The sequence below is a fragment of the Penaeus monodon genome, chromosome 4, assembly GCF_015228065.2.
Source record: "Penaeus monodon isolate SGIC_2016 chromosome 4, NSTDA_Pmon_1, whole genome shotgun sequence".
Lineage (NCBI taxonomy): Eukaryota > Metazoa > Arthropoda > Malacostraca > Decapoda > Penaeidae > Penaeus > Penaeus monodon.
Window position 1 is genome coordinate 44464775 of NC_051389.1, and position 17500 is coordinate 44482274.

General features: G+C 39.7%; 4 protein-coding genes and 1 pseudogene across 4 annotated transcripts in view; 4 read left to right on the top strand and 1 right to left on the bottom strand.

Moving 5' to 3' along the window:
• LOC119572253 (trifunctional purine biosynthetic protein adenosine-3-like) overlaps positions 1 to 3519 on the top strand; it is a 9681-nt gene extending 6162 nt beyond the window's left edge. Inside the window, 8 exon segments of the mRNA XM_037919258.1 lie at positions 229 to 477; positions 710 to 913; positions 1099 to 1239; positions 1616 to 1755; positions 2054 to 2170; positions 2354 to 2611; positions 2972 to 3087; positions 3365 to 3519. Coding sequence (XP_037775186.1) covers positions 229 to 477; positions 710 to 913; positions 1099 to 1239; positions 1616 to 1755; positions 2054 to 2170; positions 2354 to 2611; positions 2972 to 3087; positions 3365 to 3431 — 1292 coding nt within the window. The 3' untranslated portion in view covers positions 3432 to 3519.
• A 987-nt stretch (positions 3520 to 4506) lies between these two features.
• On the bottom strand, positions 4507 to 6915 carry LOC119572254 (annotated as a pseudogene).
• Positions 6916 to 7196: 281 nt separating this feature from the next.
• Positions 7197 to 10065, top strand: LOC119572255 (putative uncharacterized protein DDB_G0293878). The gene is made up of 4 exons (XM_037919259.1): positions 7197 to 8227; positions 8611 to 8814; positions 9230 to 9360; positions 9916 to 10065. The coding sequence occupies exons 1-4, from the start codon at positions 7445 to 7447 to the stop codon at positions 9932 to 9934; spliced, it is 1137 nt and encodes a 378-aa protein (XP_037775187.1). The 5' UTR covers positions 7197 to 7444; the 3' UTR covers positions 9935 to 10065.
• A 3583-nt stretch (positions 10066 to 13648) lies between these two features.
• On the top strand, positions 13649 to 15162 carry LOC119598899 (transcription factor SPT20 homolog). Its single transcript, XM_037948600.1, has 3 exons — positions 13649 to 14362; positions 14515 to 14615; positions 14721 to 15162. Exons 1-3 carry the CDS (start codon positions 13787 to 13789, stop codon positions 14875 to 14877), a joined length of 834 nt encoding a protein of 277 aa, XP_037804528.1. The 5' UTR covers positions 13649 to 13786; the 3' UTR covers positions 14878 to 15162.
• Positions 15163 to 17491: 2329 nt separating this feature from the next.
• Positions 17492 to 17500, top strand: part of LOC119598906 (putative uncharacterized protein DDB_G0291812) — a 1786-nt gene continuing 1777 nt past the window's right edge. The window contains exon 1 of the mRNA XM_037948614.1: positions 17492 to 17500. This exon is cut by the window's right edge and continues 655 nt beyond it. The gene's annotated coding sequence lies outside the window, so the exon portion shown is untranslated.

Sequence of the window (17500 nt, forward strand, 5' to 3'; positions counted from 1 at the left end):
TATGTAGGGAGATGTTCATTTTAGTGTACTAGATATTTATCATTGTCTATCATCAGTCATGTTTTTGTTTAGCTTTCCAGAACCTTTGCTGGCAGGCCCCATCGAGGTAGCTACTGATATGCTTTCGTAGCTACAGTACAGCTGTTGTTATCAGGTTTAGGAATACGCTACCCAGCTCTCTGAAGGCGATGTGATTTGCCAGCCATTCATTGAAGTGCCTCTCTGCAGGAGGCGAGACGGCAGAGATGCCCGGCCTTTATTCCCCTGGCGAGTACGACCTCGCGGGTTTCACCGTCGGTGCAGTCGAAAAGGAGAACCTTTTGCCACGAATAAGCGCCATCGCCGACGGCGACGTCCTCATCGGTCTGGCGTCCTCTGGTCTCCATAGCAACGGTTTCAGTCTCGTTAGGCGGATAGTCGAAGCTGCCAACTTGTCCTATTCGGATCCAGCGCCTTTCTGTCCGTCTAATACTCTGGGTGTGTTAAAGATGGAGCTTTCAGTCTGGCAGTTCGAGTCTTAATCCTATTAAATGGCGAGGTTGTAAAACTTACATAATCACTTAAGTCTCCGACGGTGTGGATGTGACTGTATGTGTCCTTAATCATCAAGCAATATTAATTTGTTCCTACCAAACTTGCACGGTCATGAAAATATGACCCAGTTTCTCGCAGCATTGCATGCTGTGACTTCCTTCATACTCTTTAACAGGTTCGGAGCTCCTCAAGCCCACCAGGATCTATCCGAAGATGCTCCTAGCAGCCTTGCGTAGCGGCCTGGTGAAGGCGGCGGCGCACATCACGGGCGGCGGCCTCACGGAGAACCTGCCGCGGGTTCTGCCGGAACACCTCGGGGCCAGCCTGCGCGCTCGTCGCTGGACCGTCCAACCCGTGTTTCAGTGGCTCGCGGCTCATGGTTAGAACTGATGTGGTTTCTTTGATAATGCAATGAATCTCTGATGTGAAACAGCGGTGAATGAGAAAGGATTGTGAAAAAAAAACTTAATGATACAGTCATACTTACTTGAGATTCTTTTGTATGCTTTGTTTCAAATTCAGATGTATGTTCCAGTAGATATTAATTGCTTTGATTATGTTCAGGTGTAAGCCCGAGCGAAATGGCCCGAACATTCAACTGTGGCCTGGGTATGGTGCTGGTGGTGGCGCCGACTGACCTGGATGCAGTGATGAAGCTTTTACCCGAAGGACAGGTCGTTGGGGCACTACGGCCACATACGCAAGGTAATCCTAAATTTTCTCTAAAATTGTGCGTTTCTAACGAGGCATTTGAATTTGTTAATATGAACTAAAATGTTTTGTAAAGGTGGCTGGCTATGCTTTTTTAATGGATGGTAATTTACATTTACATAACTAAATTCAACTTTTTTACATTTACTTAACTTTTTACATTTCTTAAATATTCTTGTCTACTCTTATCGTCAGTACATCGCGCTGTTGCACTGCCTCTCCTTTTTTTCTATTGTATACCACTTCAGTCCTCCATTCTGTCTCCTCTCTTGCCCTCCATCACTTCCCTCTCCACTTCTTCCCCTGCTGACATCGACCTGTTCCTTCGTCATTCGTCCTGACATCACTCCTATCCTCCAACTCCCCTCAGGATCCTCGCGCGTGGTTCTGGAGGGCCTCGAGGACGTGTTGCGCGAAGGGGCGTCTTCCCTGGTCGCCAAATGCCCCTCGCTCACAGCGCCCCGAAGGAAGGTGGCGGTCCTTATCTCCGGCTCGGGGACCAACCTACAGGTATTCACTCCTTACTGATGTTGCGAATACGTGAAGTTATCAGATGGTTTGGAAACAAAACAACGAACAGAATGACTGGTTAACGCACGTCTATGCCTAAGGCCTTTTGGTTTTATTGCATCTTCGGTGAAAGGACCTTCAGTATAAACGTGTTTTCCTACGCATTCTGTTGTTGCTTTTTTATCTGTTGGAAATCGATTCTTATGTTATTTTACTGCATTTGTGTATGTTTACAGAAAGATTTCCATAATAAATTATTCGACAGGAGTGTGCCTTTGAAAAGTGTTTGTCTTTGTAGGCCCTGTTGGATCACACTCGCTCCGGCCTTAGCTCAGCCCAAATTGTGCTTGTAATAAGTAACGTGGCGGGCGTGAAAGGGCTACAGCGAGCCCAGGATGCTGGCGTAGCAACCACGGTAAGATTATTTAATATTTGAAATATTTCGATGGCTATCCATTTCTGCTGCAGACATGCAAGGCCCAGTAGAATCGTAATTCAACGCCCGTCTCTCTCTCTCTCTCTCTCTCTCTCTCTCTCTCTCTCTCTCTCTCTCTCTCTCTCTCTCTCTCTCTCTCTCTCTCTCTCTCTCTCAATCCAGGTAATTCCCCACAAGAACTACAAATCCCGATTAGATTTCGACGCAGCTCTGACGAAGGCGCTGGAGGAAGCAGACATAGAGCTCATCTGCCTTGCCGGATTCATGCGCATTCTGACGGGCGAGTTCGTGAGGCGCTGGCGGGGGCGTCTCCTCAACATCCACCCATCTCTCCTGCCGGCCTTCAAGGGAATGCACGCCCAGAGACAAGCGCTAGAGGCCGGGGTCACGCTCACGGGCTGCACTGTGCATTTCGTCTCCGTAAGTGCTTGTTGGACATTGTAAATAAACCATCGAAAGGAAGAATCAAAATACCAAGATAAAGATGCCCTATATAAAGCTTTTTGCGGCTCATTATACTTTGCAGGAGCCTTCTAGCGGAAACAACTGGCATATTTGTTTATTTTCTTGTTGCTCCCATCGTTGTATCAATAACCATTTTAGCATGAATCCTTTCGCTTGTCGGACCCTCTTATAGATCTCGCGAAAATGGAAATGCTTAATAAGTAAGTAGTTTTATTGTCAAGGAATATGTAAGCGTTATTGCTTCTTATATTTTGAAATCTATCTCTGAAGACAGTATCTCTTACTTGGTCTTTTACTTAATGTTTATACTAACAGGAGGAAGTTGACTGCGGCGCTGTGGTCACGCAGGAGGCCGTGCCGGTGCTGGTGGGAGACACAGAAGACGAGCTTGTGGAAAGGATCAAGACAGCTGAGCACAAAGCTTTCCCTAGGTCAGTGTTTGCTTCATGGCATTGCTTGATGTGTGTGTGAGTGTGTGTGTGTGTGCGTGTGTGTGTGTGTGTGTGTGTGTGTGTATGTATGTATGTATGTATATATGTGCTTGTGTCTTTGTCTGTGTATGAATTTACTAAATTCAACCTTTTACTGAGGTATTTGGTGCGGTGGGACCATTTCATTCAGACCACAGTATTAACAGAGACTTATGATGAGCGACAACGTAATAATTTAATCGTGTTCCATTTGTTAATGGAGCTATTACTGTTTCAGGGCAATGGAGATGGTGGCAAGAGGGAAAGTGCGGCTTGGCGAGGACGGCAAATGCATCCGAACCTAAGTGGAACAGGGTAATTCAGCTCACAGATACACACATGAATCTATAAACAAATACATACACAAAAAACACGTACAGACGAACAAACAAACAAACACGCACACACGCATATATATACTTGCATAGATTCCTACATATATTTCAACTCATACATGTTTCTTTCAGCCTAAATAGTAATATTAAAGTGATTTTTTTCGAGTGTGAAAGTATGAAGTTTATTTTATATTCTCCAAAGTGAAGTGTGGATGAATTGCTTGTTTTTTATCTTTTATTTTAATGTTAACAAATAAAATAGTTGTATTTTTTTAAGATCTTTTGTTGTTTGTAATTAGTTCTTGTTTGTAGTATAACTGATGTTGACATATTTGGAATTATTTTGCATCAGAGTTTATTCTGAAATGAATATTGTTATAAAACAGAATTTGAATTTTCTCTCTCACCCTAAAAAAATCTGAGATGAACATTCCTCACCGAAAAAAAGATGTATTGATAATTAATGACCATTGTTTTTTTATTTTTTATCCCAAGACCCCCCCCCCTCCCCCAATCCCTTGCTCGTTGTGTCGTGGGTGGGCTTAGGAAACAGGGTCTGAGGCCCAAGGTAGGGGATCATCCCTGCCTTGGACCTCGGTCCTCGCCTCAACCAATTTTGCAAGGTCTTTTCTTCTCTTTTCCTTCTCTTCTTCATCCCTTCTTCTGTCCACTTATCCTAATCGTTAATTCATTTTTACCCCTTTCGTCACAGTACTTTATCATAATGCTATATGACCTTTGCTGGCTAGTACATTTATTTGTTTTTACCATTAACTATTCTAGAAATACATAAATATCGCCTTATTGAACCAAAACACTTTATTTAGCCCCCAAGCCCCACCTCATCACTATATTCTGAATACGACGTAAATGAACGCAAAATGACAGACATTTTTCAATTAAATAAATAACTTTTATCCCAAGATAGTTTACTTTAAAAATCTTAGAAGTGAAATTATCAGATATCCCCGTATTTCCATCACATCTGAAAACCATTATTGAAAATTTGCATACATAACTCGCCAGGAATGTTCAAACAAATACAGTCGTTCTAAGATATATTCACAAATTTCGATCGATGAATAACAATGAAAGTGAATAATATACAAATGATTTACAATGAGGAGCAAAGAATCAGACCAGCGTTCGCCTGAGACGACATATCGCGCGCTGGAGGGAGCAGGACGAGGAGCTGCCAACCCACGCCGGCGACACGAGCGTTGAGAAGGATCTGGAAGATTGCGAATTATGCATTACGTGGCTATAATTGCTTCTCTGATTATCTATTTATGTGTCTGAATGCACCACGAGCGTCGAGAAGGATCTGGAATGGGGACTTACTTATATATGCTGTTCTCTCTGATTATCGATATACCTACATGTGTCTGGGTGCGGCACGAAGGTTGAGAAGGATTTTGCAGATGGGGAATAAAGAATTACTTGGCTATATTTGTGGTTTCTGATTATCTATATATCTGTGTGTGAGTATTTATTTTATAGATATATAATGAAAGAGATCTGTAAATATTATAGGTATTACACATGTGACATGTATGTTTGCATTCAGACTAGTTATTAATCAGTCTGTATCCATGTTTTTCTTTCTATGTCTCCCCCTTTTGCATACTTTAAAAAGTAAAACAATATACCTCACACACACGTCCCACCTCCTACCCCTCCCGTCTACTCTCCCCATCCCCTCCCCTCTCTCCCTTCTCCTTTCCCCTCTGCCCCTTCCCCTCCCCTCTCTCCCTTCTCCCTTCCCCTCTGCCCCTTCCCCTTCCCTCTCCTCTTCCCCATCCCCTCCCTTCTCTCCCTTCCCCAGCGCCTTCACCTGGCCGGGTCGAAAAGCGCAGCCGATATGCCCTTCCTGCTTCTGAGGTCGTGCAGAAGGAGGCAGTACTCCGCCCAGCCACACTCGCCACTAACGCCCGAGCTAGCCTGTGGGGGTGACGGAGGTTGCATTAGTTATTTGTTATTGGAGGTGAATAGAAATGCGATCGGCGTGAGCTGTTACTGATATACTGAACGTGCATAATGGATACTGTGCAAAATGGTACAGTTTATCGGAGAAGAAAGGCGATCATCAGTGTTATAAGGTCAAGATATCAGGCAAAGAAGCACTGACCTGGACCCAAGAATCGAACAGCTGCAGCGCCACCGTCGCCGCCTCCGCCGCGCCGCCCCAGTTGCTACCGGACGCAGCGGGAGGGGCGGTGGTAGACGCCTTCGCCTCTTTGACCTGAGGGCGGTTCAACTCCTGCAGAAGCCAGTCCGCGATAGAGCGACGCTTCCTGCCAGGCGGGAAGATAACGACCTGTGGATGAAGAGTATTACAATAATATAATCGAACTGAATATATACACTTTTTTATGAATAAAATGTATGCCGTTTTAGATTACTGTACTGTTCTTTTATAAATCCTAATTTCACTTTTGGTGGTACATGAGCATCCTGTTATGAAATATGGCGTGTCTTTTCCGGAGACTTTATCATATTTACCGCGAGTGCCAGTAACAAAATATAAAACCTGACTCATTTCCTTATTGAACTTTTTTCATTGCAATGAAATTTCAAACGGAAGCGACCCATTACTAAACTGCATAATACTCACCTGATTACCATTCTGAGTGTTGGTATTGGCGTTGACATTGTTATTCGAAATATCGTTATTATTGTTCAGATTGTTATTATTATTGTTGTTGTTTATGTTGTTATTAGCGTTGAGGACGAGAGTTATGACACCTGTGACGAAGGTGAGATAATTAAAGGTGTTGAACCCCGCCAAGAGGCCGCTAACCTGAGAACACTTTCTCTTCTTTTTCTTGCCAGGCATGTAAATGACAGGTATTCCAGCCTCCCTTGTGGTCCTCAAGTTCTTCTCGGAGATCTCGGTGGCGTTTCTGCCAGGTTTAAGCGTACTGTTTACAAAGTTTAGATCTGGCGGTGCGCTGACTGTCCTGTGGTCCGTTTTGCGGTCGCTTGTTTTGGTTGGCTTGACTTTCTTATACTCAAATTGACTCCCGAATTCTCTCTTTGTCTGCTCGGGGTGAACTGTGTCCTTTTTAAAATCCTTGGGGACCGTAGCGTTATAATGGTACATGAAGTCTCTTTTTGAAAAGAATTCGCCCATGTCCATCTCCGTCGGCGTCTCCGTCAGGAATCGCCAGTCTCGCAAGTGGTTCTTCAGCAGCATCTCGAACTCAAAAGGCGAGCGTCTTGAATGCAACCTCATCGAGAACTGAGTGTGACGCCGGAGCAGAGGTAAGTTCTGGTATTGTCAAGAACAGTACATAGAAAATAGCTAACATGCTGTCTTGTTACTGTATACCACAGTGCAGATTTATAGTAGACATCAATTTTCTAAAACATGCATGCTTTACGAATAAGGGAAAATGGATTTTCCCCCGGTGCTGAGACCTTCCTTTATGCTATCATGTGGAGCACCTTGGCTTATCTGTTGAAATTACAGCCACTGTTACAGATGTGCAATATCATTTATCCTTATCTCATTATCGCATTTAATCCAAGTGAATAATTCGCAAAGCAGTGAGAGTGTACGTTATGTATAAGAATATATCTTTATAATAATATATCCTTGTAAAACTATGCTACATGTCTTAAGCACGTTCGTCCACGGGCAAACTTTAAACAAACCGACGTACCTGCTGTACTCCGGTGCGACGCTCGGGAGTGCGGGCGCTATACTGGCGCCGGTGCGAGTGAGGGCCTCGGGCGCTCACGTGTGAACGGGAGGTGCGGCCGCCTCAGTGTCCCGCCAGCCTCGCACACACCATCACCGCGAAACAGCCCCAGTGGCAACTAATCGACTGCTTTACAGTATATGACAAGTAGAGCTATATCTTGTGGTGAGCTTGTTAAGAGTACGTAGCTGAAAAGGCAATATTGTTGAGAAGCCATGAAAACCTAGGAAAGATAGTATTCTACTGATGTAAACCTGCGGAGTCAAATTGTAAGGATAGATGTGTGGTAGTGTGGTGTTCCTGGTCGCCATGGTTGCCTCGGTGGGGTCGTCTCGAGGTAGCCTCCTGGAGGATGCAAAGGAGGTGGCTTATCACGCCCTTGCCTATGATTTTGAGGTCATACTACAACAGCATCTTAATAACTGGAAATTCCTCACTGAAACGTCCTCAACGATAGACATGGGCGAAGTGTTCGACAAGAAACGTTTCCTAAATCCGAAAAATGTTCAAAACACTAGTCGAAAGGCCGAGGATGCAACATGGTCAAATCCAGACCCGGTCCAAGTAAAGTGTGACAAGATTTTCTGCAGTGAAGTGAAGATGAACAATATAAAAGCGAAACGGGGGAGAGATGAAGATGAGAGCAAAAGACAAGAACGAAAAAATACATTTTTTTTCCAAGAAGAAACTCAGGCACCTCCCGGCCACAGCAGACGCGGGATGGCAGGGACGGATGGGACGTTGGAAATACAGCAAAACGAGGAAGAAGAAGTGGAAGAGAAGGACAAAAGCAGTCTCCATGGACGCGAGAGGAAGCAGAGAAATATCCCCGTGATGTACATGCCAGGGAAGAAGACGAAAAGGAAGTGTGTCGCCGCTGGAGGAATCATGTCTGGCCACAACGCCTTCAGTTTTCTCAGCTTTGTCACCGGCGTGCTGTCCCTTGTCTTGAACGTCAACAACAACATAAACAACAACAACGACAACAATAATCTGAATGACAACAACGCCATAGCCAATAACAACGTAGATGCCAATGCCAACACACAGAATGCCAATCAGGTAAGAAGGAGATGTTTCTCTGTATTATCTCCCGTGGCACCCGCTTCCCCATTAAAGATTAAAAATTAAATAAAATGATAATGATATAAATATAATAATAATGGTAATGATCATAATAATAGAAATAATAATAATGCCAATGATAATAATGATAATAAGTAAGAATAACAATAAAGTAATTATAATAATATAATAATGATAATGATGGTAATAGTAAAATAATAAAATAATAATAATGATAATAATAATAATAACAATGATAATGATAATGATAATAATAATAACAATAATAGTAACGATGATAATGATAACAATACTAATAATAATTATAATAATGATGATAAAAACACAAAGCGAAAGGACGCTAACCCGTCTCCTCGCAGATTGTCGTGTTTCCACCTGGGCGCAAAAGGAGAAGCTTCAGCGACTGGCGAATCCTGCAATTCATCGGTCATCGGCCAGGCAATGCGCGAGAAAAAGACGATGTTGATTTCAAGCAGCGTGCAACACACTGCAACAAGGAACTGAACCCTCACGTGACAGATGCTATGACGGCTAGCTTGCGACTTTTAGCGGCTTCGACCATTGTAAGTGGCTAGGATTTTGTTTTTATAATCATAATGATAATGATAATGATAATGGTGATACTAATGATGCTAATAATAATGATGATACTGATGATAATAACGATAATAATGATAATGATAATAATGATGATGATGATAATATTTATAATGGTGATTATTATTATCGTTGTTATTATTATTGTTGTTGTTTTTATTATTGTTGTTGTTTTTATTATTGTTGTTGTTGTCATTATTACTGCTAGTATTATTTACTACTGCTAGTATTATTATTACTACTGCTATTATCATTATTACTACTGCCATTATTATTATTACTATTATTATTATCAATATCATTAGTATTGTTGTTATTATCATTACCATCATTAACATCATCAATATTCACAGTGATCATAACAGACCGTCTCACCCACAGGAGGACCTAGCCAACAGCCTTTCGAAAAGCCGAGAGATTGCTTTCGACGACTCTTGGCGGATCCTCAGCAGGGAGATACGGGAGGTGAGAGCTCGAGGTGGCTCAGGGGCTCTGCTGGCTTCTGCTGTCAGGTAAGTGGCCGTTCTGCTGTCTGCGCGAAGTTACAGGCATTGGAAATGTATGTCAGTGAAAGAAAGTGCTTAAATATAATGACTGCAGTTTGCGTGAATTCAGAGGGAGGAAGAATTCGATGTTGAAAGTGTTTGTCGATGAAAGATGGTGATTAGAGATAACTATATAATTGGAAATCTGTGAAGAGAGATAAAGATGATGAAGTAATTGTGAAGCTAATAGTAAGGAAATCGACGGTAATGAAACTAATGAGTATAATGGTAATGATAACAATGGAATGATGATAATGGTAATGATAGTGGCAATAATGAAAATTATTATGATGATGATGATGATGATTATTATCATTATCATTACTATTATTTATTATTATTGTTGTTGTCATTATTGTTATTGTTGTTGGTCTTTTTGTTATCCTTATTATCATTATTAATATCATTATTATTACTAATACCATTATTATTATTGCTGTTATTATCAGCATCAATATCATCATAAAAACATGTTTATAACTTTATCAGTAAACCACCCATTTTTTTCTACTTTATTTTCAGGGCCATCTCCCGAGGGTGATCTGTCTCCGGAAGCAGAGGAGGTGGGCGTGGCCAAAAGAAGGATCCATGACAGTTCGTCTTTATCTCGGGGATGTAGAGGCGACTCGCAGTTATGATAAAATGATGATAACACCCGTTTCATCTGGTTTGTCTAACCTTCCTGTCCAAGTACTTGCACTTGAGACTTACCAATGAAAAAAGAGTTATATAACCGAGGGGTGGAACTAAAAAAGGAAAATGAGATTATACATGAGATTATTATTACTATTAACATTATTAGTCATTATTAGTATTGTAATTTTCATTATTACTATCTGATAAATATCACACTTTACGTGTACAGAGCATCGATAAGCATAGTTTTAGCCAGAATTTCCACAAGAACAAAATGTTTTTTTACTCATAAAACAAGAGAGCGTTTAGCTTTAATCCACTTTCATCTCTGGACTTCAAAAAAAAATTTACTTATTCGACCCACAATATCTCCATAGTCTATTCTGCTTTGTATTTAATCTACCCAAATATACACAATGAGCTACCTTCATCATCCTTAAACTGTCCCAAATATTTACTCTCATTCTTAACCACGAATCTATTTTTACTTCTCCTTTATATATACCGAAATCTACTCGATAACTTACCACCATCCTTAATCATACACTTGACGTACTACAAACACCCATGTCTGCTTTTAACATGCCCCTACGTCTTCTCTTCTACCACGGATCGTCATCATAAATTTTCATCGCGATCTGATGGTATCTCTTCTTTATAACATTCTTGACAAACATTCAGATGAAGAAACCTATAGATAAATAGATAAACAAACAAACAAGTTCTATTACTTACCTTTCTTTGGCGGAAGCAATAAACAAAAGGAATCGCCCAATTAAAGCAATAATAGCGGATGGAAACCCAGCTCCCTTCCCACAGGTAACAGCTGTAATGAACTGACTTTTCTCTATTTTACGACGATAATAAATTGGCAATTTCTCGTAATTTCTCCGCTGCGATGATAAATGAAATCCCAAACACCATAATATTCAGCTCGAGATGTACAAAATATATACGAGACTTTTATATAACTAGTGATTGTGGTGTTTACAAATACAGTCAGTCTTATCCAAAGACCCGCTGGTAAATTACTTTGATATATAAAACATGGACTTAGGAACAGACGTAAGATATTTTCTATTTTGATTCTTAATAGTTGTGATAAGTATCATTATCATAACATTATCATCATTAGTAGAATTACTCATTTTATCCTTATCATATTTATTGCTCTTATCATCACGAGAATCATCATTATTATGATTATAATTATTGTTATTGTTTTGCTTATATTATCTTTATTATCATCTTTATCATGGCCATCATTACTAATATCATTAATAATTATTTACTTCCATTACCATTATTATCATTATCTTTATAATCATGATCACTATTATTGTCATTATCATAATTATATTCTACTATTATTATTATCAGTATCATCACTATTATCATTACCGTAATCGTTATCACAATCATGATCATCGTTGTTGTTATCTCTTACCATTATCATTATCGTTATCATAACATTCATATTTTGCGTATTATCAATTAGCTTTTGACTGATGATGATGTGAGTAATGTTAAAATAACTATTGATATATACCTTTATCTTTATTATCATGATCCATATTATCACCATTCGACATAATGCTCACGATTTTGACAACGTTTATTGTTATTATTATTGCTATAAATAGCAGCATTATTTCTACTATCGTAATTATCCTAATCTAATCACCGCTATCCTTATCAGTAATATTATCAACATTGTTTTGTTGACGTTACTATAATACTACCAGTATTATCACTTATTATAATTACTGTTATTATTATTATCGATATCATTATCATTATTATCACTATCATTATCGTCAATATCATTATTATCATTAGTAATATATCATTGCCATCATTATTAACATCATTATTATTATGATCAGCAAATCAGAAAAAAAATACTAAGAGCACTTCACTCTTTATATTAGTAACGTTTCCCGCAGGCCGTTGTTTACACTTTAAATTGCTGTAATGACCACGATCCTTGAGGTTTGAAGGACATTATCACATGTAAATCCACAATGGACCAGCGCACCGCAAACTTCAACAAGTGCCATACTATTTAAAGTCGGCCAGACATCAAACCCATACCTGCTGTTCGTTTTACCGTTATGCGTTATTTCTGCTGACATTTCCTTCATAATTTCCTCTCCTCGGGGCAGTGTAGCACCACTCGCCAGTTCCACTTGAGTGTTCCGGCAAACTATGGGTAATTATGGGTAAATGACTTTTTAGTTGTAGATATGAGCGTGAAGCTACTGGATGTGTGATTTTTGCACGCTTCACGAGTCTCTTGCGCATGCGTCTGGCTTCGTGGTGTGCCGTAATGTGTATGTGGTTAATTATGGCTTGACCTCCTTTTTTCGACTCTGTGGGAGAATAGGATTATTGAAAATATAAATATTTGAAAGAGTGGCATTCATTTTTTGGATTTCTGTAGCTTTCGTCCAGTAAGTCAGTAGGCTATATATTTTTTTTGGAAATAACGCAAATGGATCATATAATCAGTATTTCGCTCCAACGGGTTACGATTGTTTTAAATATATATACAAAGTCTCTGAACTGACATGGCGACCTGGAGGTTATAATGATAACCAGTTGCGAAACATGAGCGAAAATTTTAAAAACTTCGGCAGTCGTTCATGACGGTTGGCGAGCACGAGGTTCCGGCAGACAGGTAGTGTTACCCAATACATGTGGCGTTCAGCTGTCTATTGTGGCGTGAAGATGATAATATGCCTGAGTTATGCTTTTTATTTACTTGTAAGTACAGAATGCCAGATCTTGTGAGTTTCCTTATTGCCATATTTTTCCAAACTGCGCATTGAGCTGTCAAACTTTTTTAAAGCTAACACATTAAAAGCACAAAGCGGATTACCTTAAAATACAGAAGTCATCCTCGTTCAATTTCCTCTTATAACTCGCTTTCCATGCAGTGACGCAAGGAAATTTTTATCCAGCAAATTTCTTGAAATCAGATTATGTACATGAATTATTTGATCTTATGTTCAGAAGGAGGGGGAGGAGAGCTCATGATGTATTATTCACGAAAATTGTCATCTTCATAACACAAAAGGCCTTTACTGTTAAATGTGGGTGAATTTGACACGCTGAAATACTACATTCTTGAAAATCTCGTTCATCTGATTAACGGTCGATGAGCAATAATTTGAGCAATCATCTGAGATTCCTGGGCCTTGTTTACGGCGAACCCTTAGACAAAATGGACGTAGGTTATATTAATAGCGCATTTTTTAAAGGCCACATACATACACAATGTGGTGTAGTTCGTGTGCATATATATGCGTGTGTACGTGTGTGAATGTTACTCTATAGCAGACACATACTGCAGGTGAAAAATACCTATTCCACGTGCATATATATATATATATATATATATATATATATATATATATATATATATATATATATATATTTGTGTGTGTGTGTGTGTGTGTGTGTGTGTGTGTTTGTGTGTGTGTGTGTGTGTGTGTTTGTGTGTGTGTATGTGTGTGTCTGTGTGTGTATGTATATGTATACACGTGTACAAATCAAAATCTTTCACTGTAAATTGTAGGACTTACGCCTTGTAATTCCATATTTGTACAGCATTGGAGATTGGGGAGTCACCTGGTGGCCAAAACCGAAAGCTAACACTCGCTATCGCTCCCCCGCTGCCGCCGGTCGTCGCGAGAAACACCACTAACGCCCAGTAGGACCAAGAGCTAGCACAAAGTGTATTACACGCGGGCGTATGTGTGCTTTGCGATGGAGTTCCCAGTCTGCTCTTTACGTGACAGTGCTATTATTCGTCGCAGGGCTAGGTCTCGGAGAAGGATCAAAAGAAGACACGTCGAACCCCGATGAAGCATTGAAAATCGAGTTGGATCACTTATACGTGGAGTTCGAGCAGCTCTGGAGTGACTTTGATTTTGAAATAACATCGCAGGACCTCCATAAAACCGTCGACGGGAGCAAAATAGATTTAGAACGTCAAATCTACGGAGACTCTAACACAACCTCAGATAGGGATCTCAAAACAGAAACTCGTGGAGCTGCGGACATTCACGTCAGGATACCGAGAGGAAGCCCACCGAATATTTTCCGGAGAAAGAAGGTTCCTAAGCGCTGCATGGGGACAGGCGCTGCTTCTGTGTTCTCGGGAGGCAACGCTCTCAATTATATGAGCTTTTTGGTCACCGTCAGCACCCTCATCCTTAATATCAATAATAATATAAACAATAACAATAACAACAACAACAATAATAACAATAATAACGTTGATAACAGTAATGTCAACACAAATCTCAACGCTAACAATGCAAATCAGGTAAGTCTTATTACTTTATTATATAACGTGATTTACCATGTGTTTACGTATCCATCGCAGCGACAGTATACATTATAAGTTGAATACTATACTTTGTATGCATGCCAACCTGTGAAAAAGCAATATCTGCCAAATGTTCGCGTCCTTCGCAGATCAACATCATGCCCCCTGGTCGACGCAAGCGACAAACCCGGGCGATGAGCGTAGCTACGTGGGTGATGACGTCACAGGCCATGTGTCCGGCTCCTCCCAGGTGGGTCAGAATTTTTCATTTCGTGCTACCGTTTTCTTTGCCATTATACTTAAATGTTATATATTCTTTTAATATCTCTATTTTTATGCGCATTGTTCATTTCAGCGACGGTTTGGTAGATGCCGTGAACTTACTGGAGAAGGCGTTGACGGGAAAATTCAAGAATCTCGTGAATACAGTAGTTCTTTATTATATGTGTGTTTTCGCCCTTGGGTTCGATATAAAGGGATTCCATTCCTTAAAATCGTTTCCCTCTTTTTAATTTCGTTATGTCCTTGTGATATTGTCATTTATATTTCATTTGTAATAAAAGTTTAATCACATTATAGAATTTTCAATATTCACGTTGTTAACGAGAACAGAAACTATAAACATATGTATACAAGCTGGTCACGAATGAGCACAACCTACTTAAACGCGTGTTTGTTTCTGTGCAGGCGACAAAAACAGATATGATTTACCGTGAAATCTGTGTGATGGTAGTTCAAAGGATGTTCTTGTTATTAAGTATTATCTTTGTTTCGCTTGTAAAGGATTCACAAAAAAAAAAAAATTGTCCCCTTTAGAAAATGATTTCCAAGACCAGTATATATATTGTAAGTTGCTGGACATTAGAAGTATTTAGTTTTTTTTTTTCATCCAGTTAATCCATATATACACAGAGTTGTATGTATACAACTGGACCGTAAAAAAATCCAATACATGTAGAAAAAACATGATATAATAACGATTATCTTAATAACAGTGGTATAAGTAATGGTAATAACTACAACAATATAAGCAACACCAATTTATATTAGTCACTCTCATGAAAACGTGCCTAACAACCGTATCTATGACGAATGCCTATATTTAACCTCTCAAAAATAATCGTTTCACGGCGCCCATCGTGCAGTTGATGCTAAGGAAATAGCGGTTCTCGCCTACCCTCACGCCCTCGTCATGCTTGCTTTGAGAAGGAGGACGTGGATGGGAATCGCCATGGGAAATAGGGATAATGGGAAGTGTGATAATGATGATAATAGCAATACGCTGATAATAGTGATAAGGATGGAGATAATATTTGTAATAACAACCAAATGATAACAGTACGAACGGTAATGATAATCATTATGATTATAAAAAAACTATGGTGGTAATGCCAATAATAGCACCAATGGCAATGATTACAATACCAGCCAAGAGACCGTGAGAGAAACAAAGTAAGACCAAGCGGCAAAGGAACAAAAGCAGAATAAAGAGTAAAAGGAAAGACAAAAAAGAAGGAAATAAACAATAACGAAAAAAACACACATAAGCTGACCCATAAACGAGCCCAGCCTACTTAGACTTGGAGGTTACGTTAGCTACCATTATGCCGGTAAACACCGGCCGAGGCGAGGAAGCGAAACCTGAGATGCTGAAGCTCTCTTGGGTAATTGCAGGTATGGCGAGTGCCACCTGCCACTTACTGGACGTGTCTCTTTCTTTATTCTCCTCTCTCTATCTATCTATTTCTCTCTTTCCCTCTCTCTCCCTAAAAGAACTACCCACAGATCTTCCCCAAAATTTCATTCTCCCATCTTCCCCTTCACATTTTTCACCCTAACTACGTCCCCCATATATGTGCCACATCGCCTACATTCTGTCCCCATTAGTTTTAATATCCCATCACCTCACCGACGTGCGTGACGCCGGATGTCAGTGTCCACGGCTCACTTCTTAACAACGGGACTCAGACCCCGCCGCCCTGCCCCTGCTCTGTGTTACGCCCTCATGAGGGATCATTTTGTAGACGTACGTTTTTTTTCCTTCGTTTTCTTATTCTCATTTTTCTTATTTTTCTTCTTAATCTTGTTTGGTTTTCTTTTCATATCTTCTTTGTGTGTGTGCCTCGTAGGTCTCGCTCCCTCTCACACACGTGCAAACATTTACACAAATAGATATGAGTATATAGAACTGCATGTATGTATGGATATTTAACCTCATATCTACTTCAACGACCTGTCTCCTCTGTTTCTCTGGATGTTAGTTTATCATCAGATCATCAGGTTATTCATCACGAAATAAAAGAGAATTTGGATTTAAGAAAAAGAGAATATGGATAGCAGAGATATACATATTAAACCGTCTGTTTTTATTATCTTCATATCCCTTTTATTTTTGGACACAAGTAAGACCGTAAGTTTGCGAAAATTATTATACTAATGATACGATATTCTTATCTGCTTGTTATTATCTTATGTCCTTTCTGCCTTTATTGAAACCAGCTAGATTATGAAGAACAGAGCTCGCTGTAATAGAATAGAAAGTAAGAGGCATAAATGAGAATGAACTTCACAAAGCAATCTAATTCTAATAGTAATTTCGATTTTATATCTGGCATTGTAAATTGTACATATATGCATATATATATATATATATATATATATATATATTATGTATATATATATATATATATATATATATAGTTTATGATATTATGTGTGTGTGTGTGTGTGTGGGTGTGTGTGTGTGTGTGTGTGTGTGTGTATGTGTGTATATATGTGTGTGTGTGCGTGTTCGTGTGTGTGTGTGTGTGTGTGTGTTGTGTATATGTATGTATATATATTTGTGTGTATATATATATATATATATATATATATATATATATATATATATATATATATGTGTGTGTGTGTGTGTGTGTGTGTGTGTGTGTGTTGTGTGTGTGTGTGTGTGTGTGTGTGTGTGTGTGTGTGTGTGTGTGTGTGTGTGTGTGTGTGTGTATAGATAGATAGATAGATAGATAGATAGATACATAGATAGATAGATAGACAGATATAATATTCTAAGAGAAAGCCAGGGGCTGACTGGTGCTGCCACCGTCCGGGAACTGCGTGAATTCTGCGCCGAAAGAAGGCGGC

Coding starts and splice junctions, on each gene's coding strand:
- LOC119572255 (XM_037919259.1), top strand. CDS start 7,445: ATGTGTGGTAGTGTGGTGTTCCTGGTCGCCATGGTTGCCTCGGTGGGG. Junction 8,228..8,610: donor ACACACAGAATGCCAATCAG/GTAAGAAGGAGA, acceptor GTCTCCTCGCAG/ATTGTCGTGTTTCCACCTGG. Junction 8,815..9,229: donor TTTTAGCGGCTTCGACCATT/GTAAGTGGCTAG, acceptor TCTCACCCACAG/GAGGACCTAGCCAACAGCCT.
- LOC119598899 (XM_037948600.1), top strand. CDS start 13,787: ATGTGTGCTTTGCGATGGAGTTCCCAGTCTGCTCTTTACGTGACAGTG. Junction 14,363..14,514: donor ACGCTAACAATGCAAATCAG/GTAAGTCTTATT, acceptor CGTCCTTCGCAG/ATCAACATCATGCCCCCTGG. Junction 14,616..14,720: donor ATGTGTCCGGCTCCTCCCAG/GTGGGTCAGAAT, acceptor TGTTCATTTCAG/CGACGGTTTGGTAGATGCCG.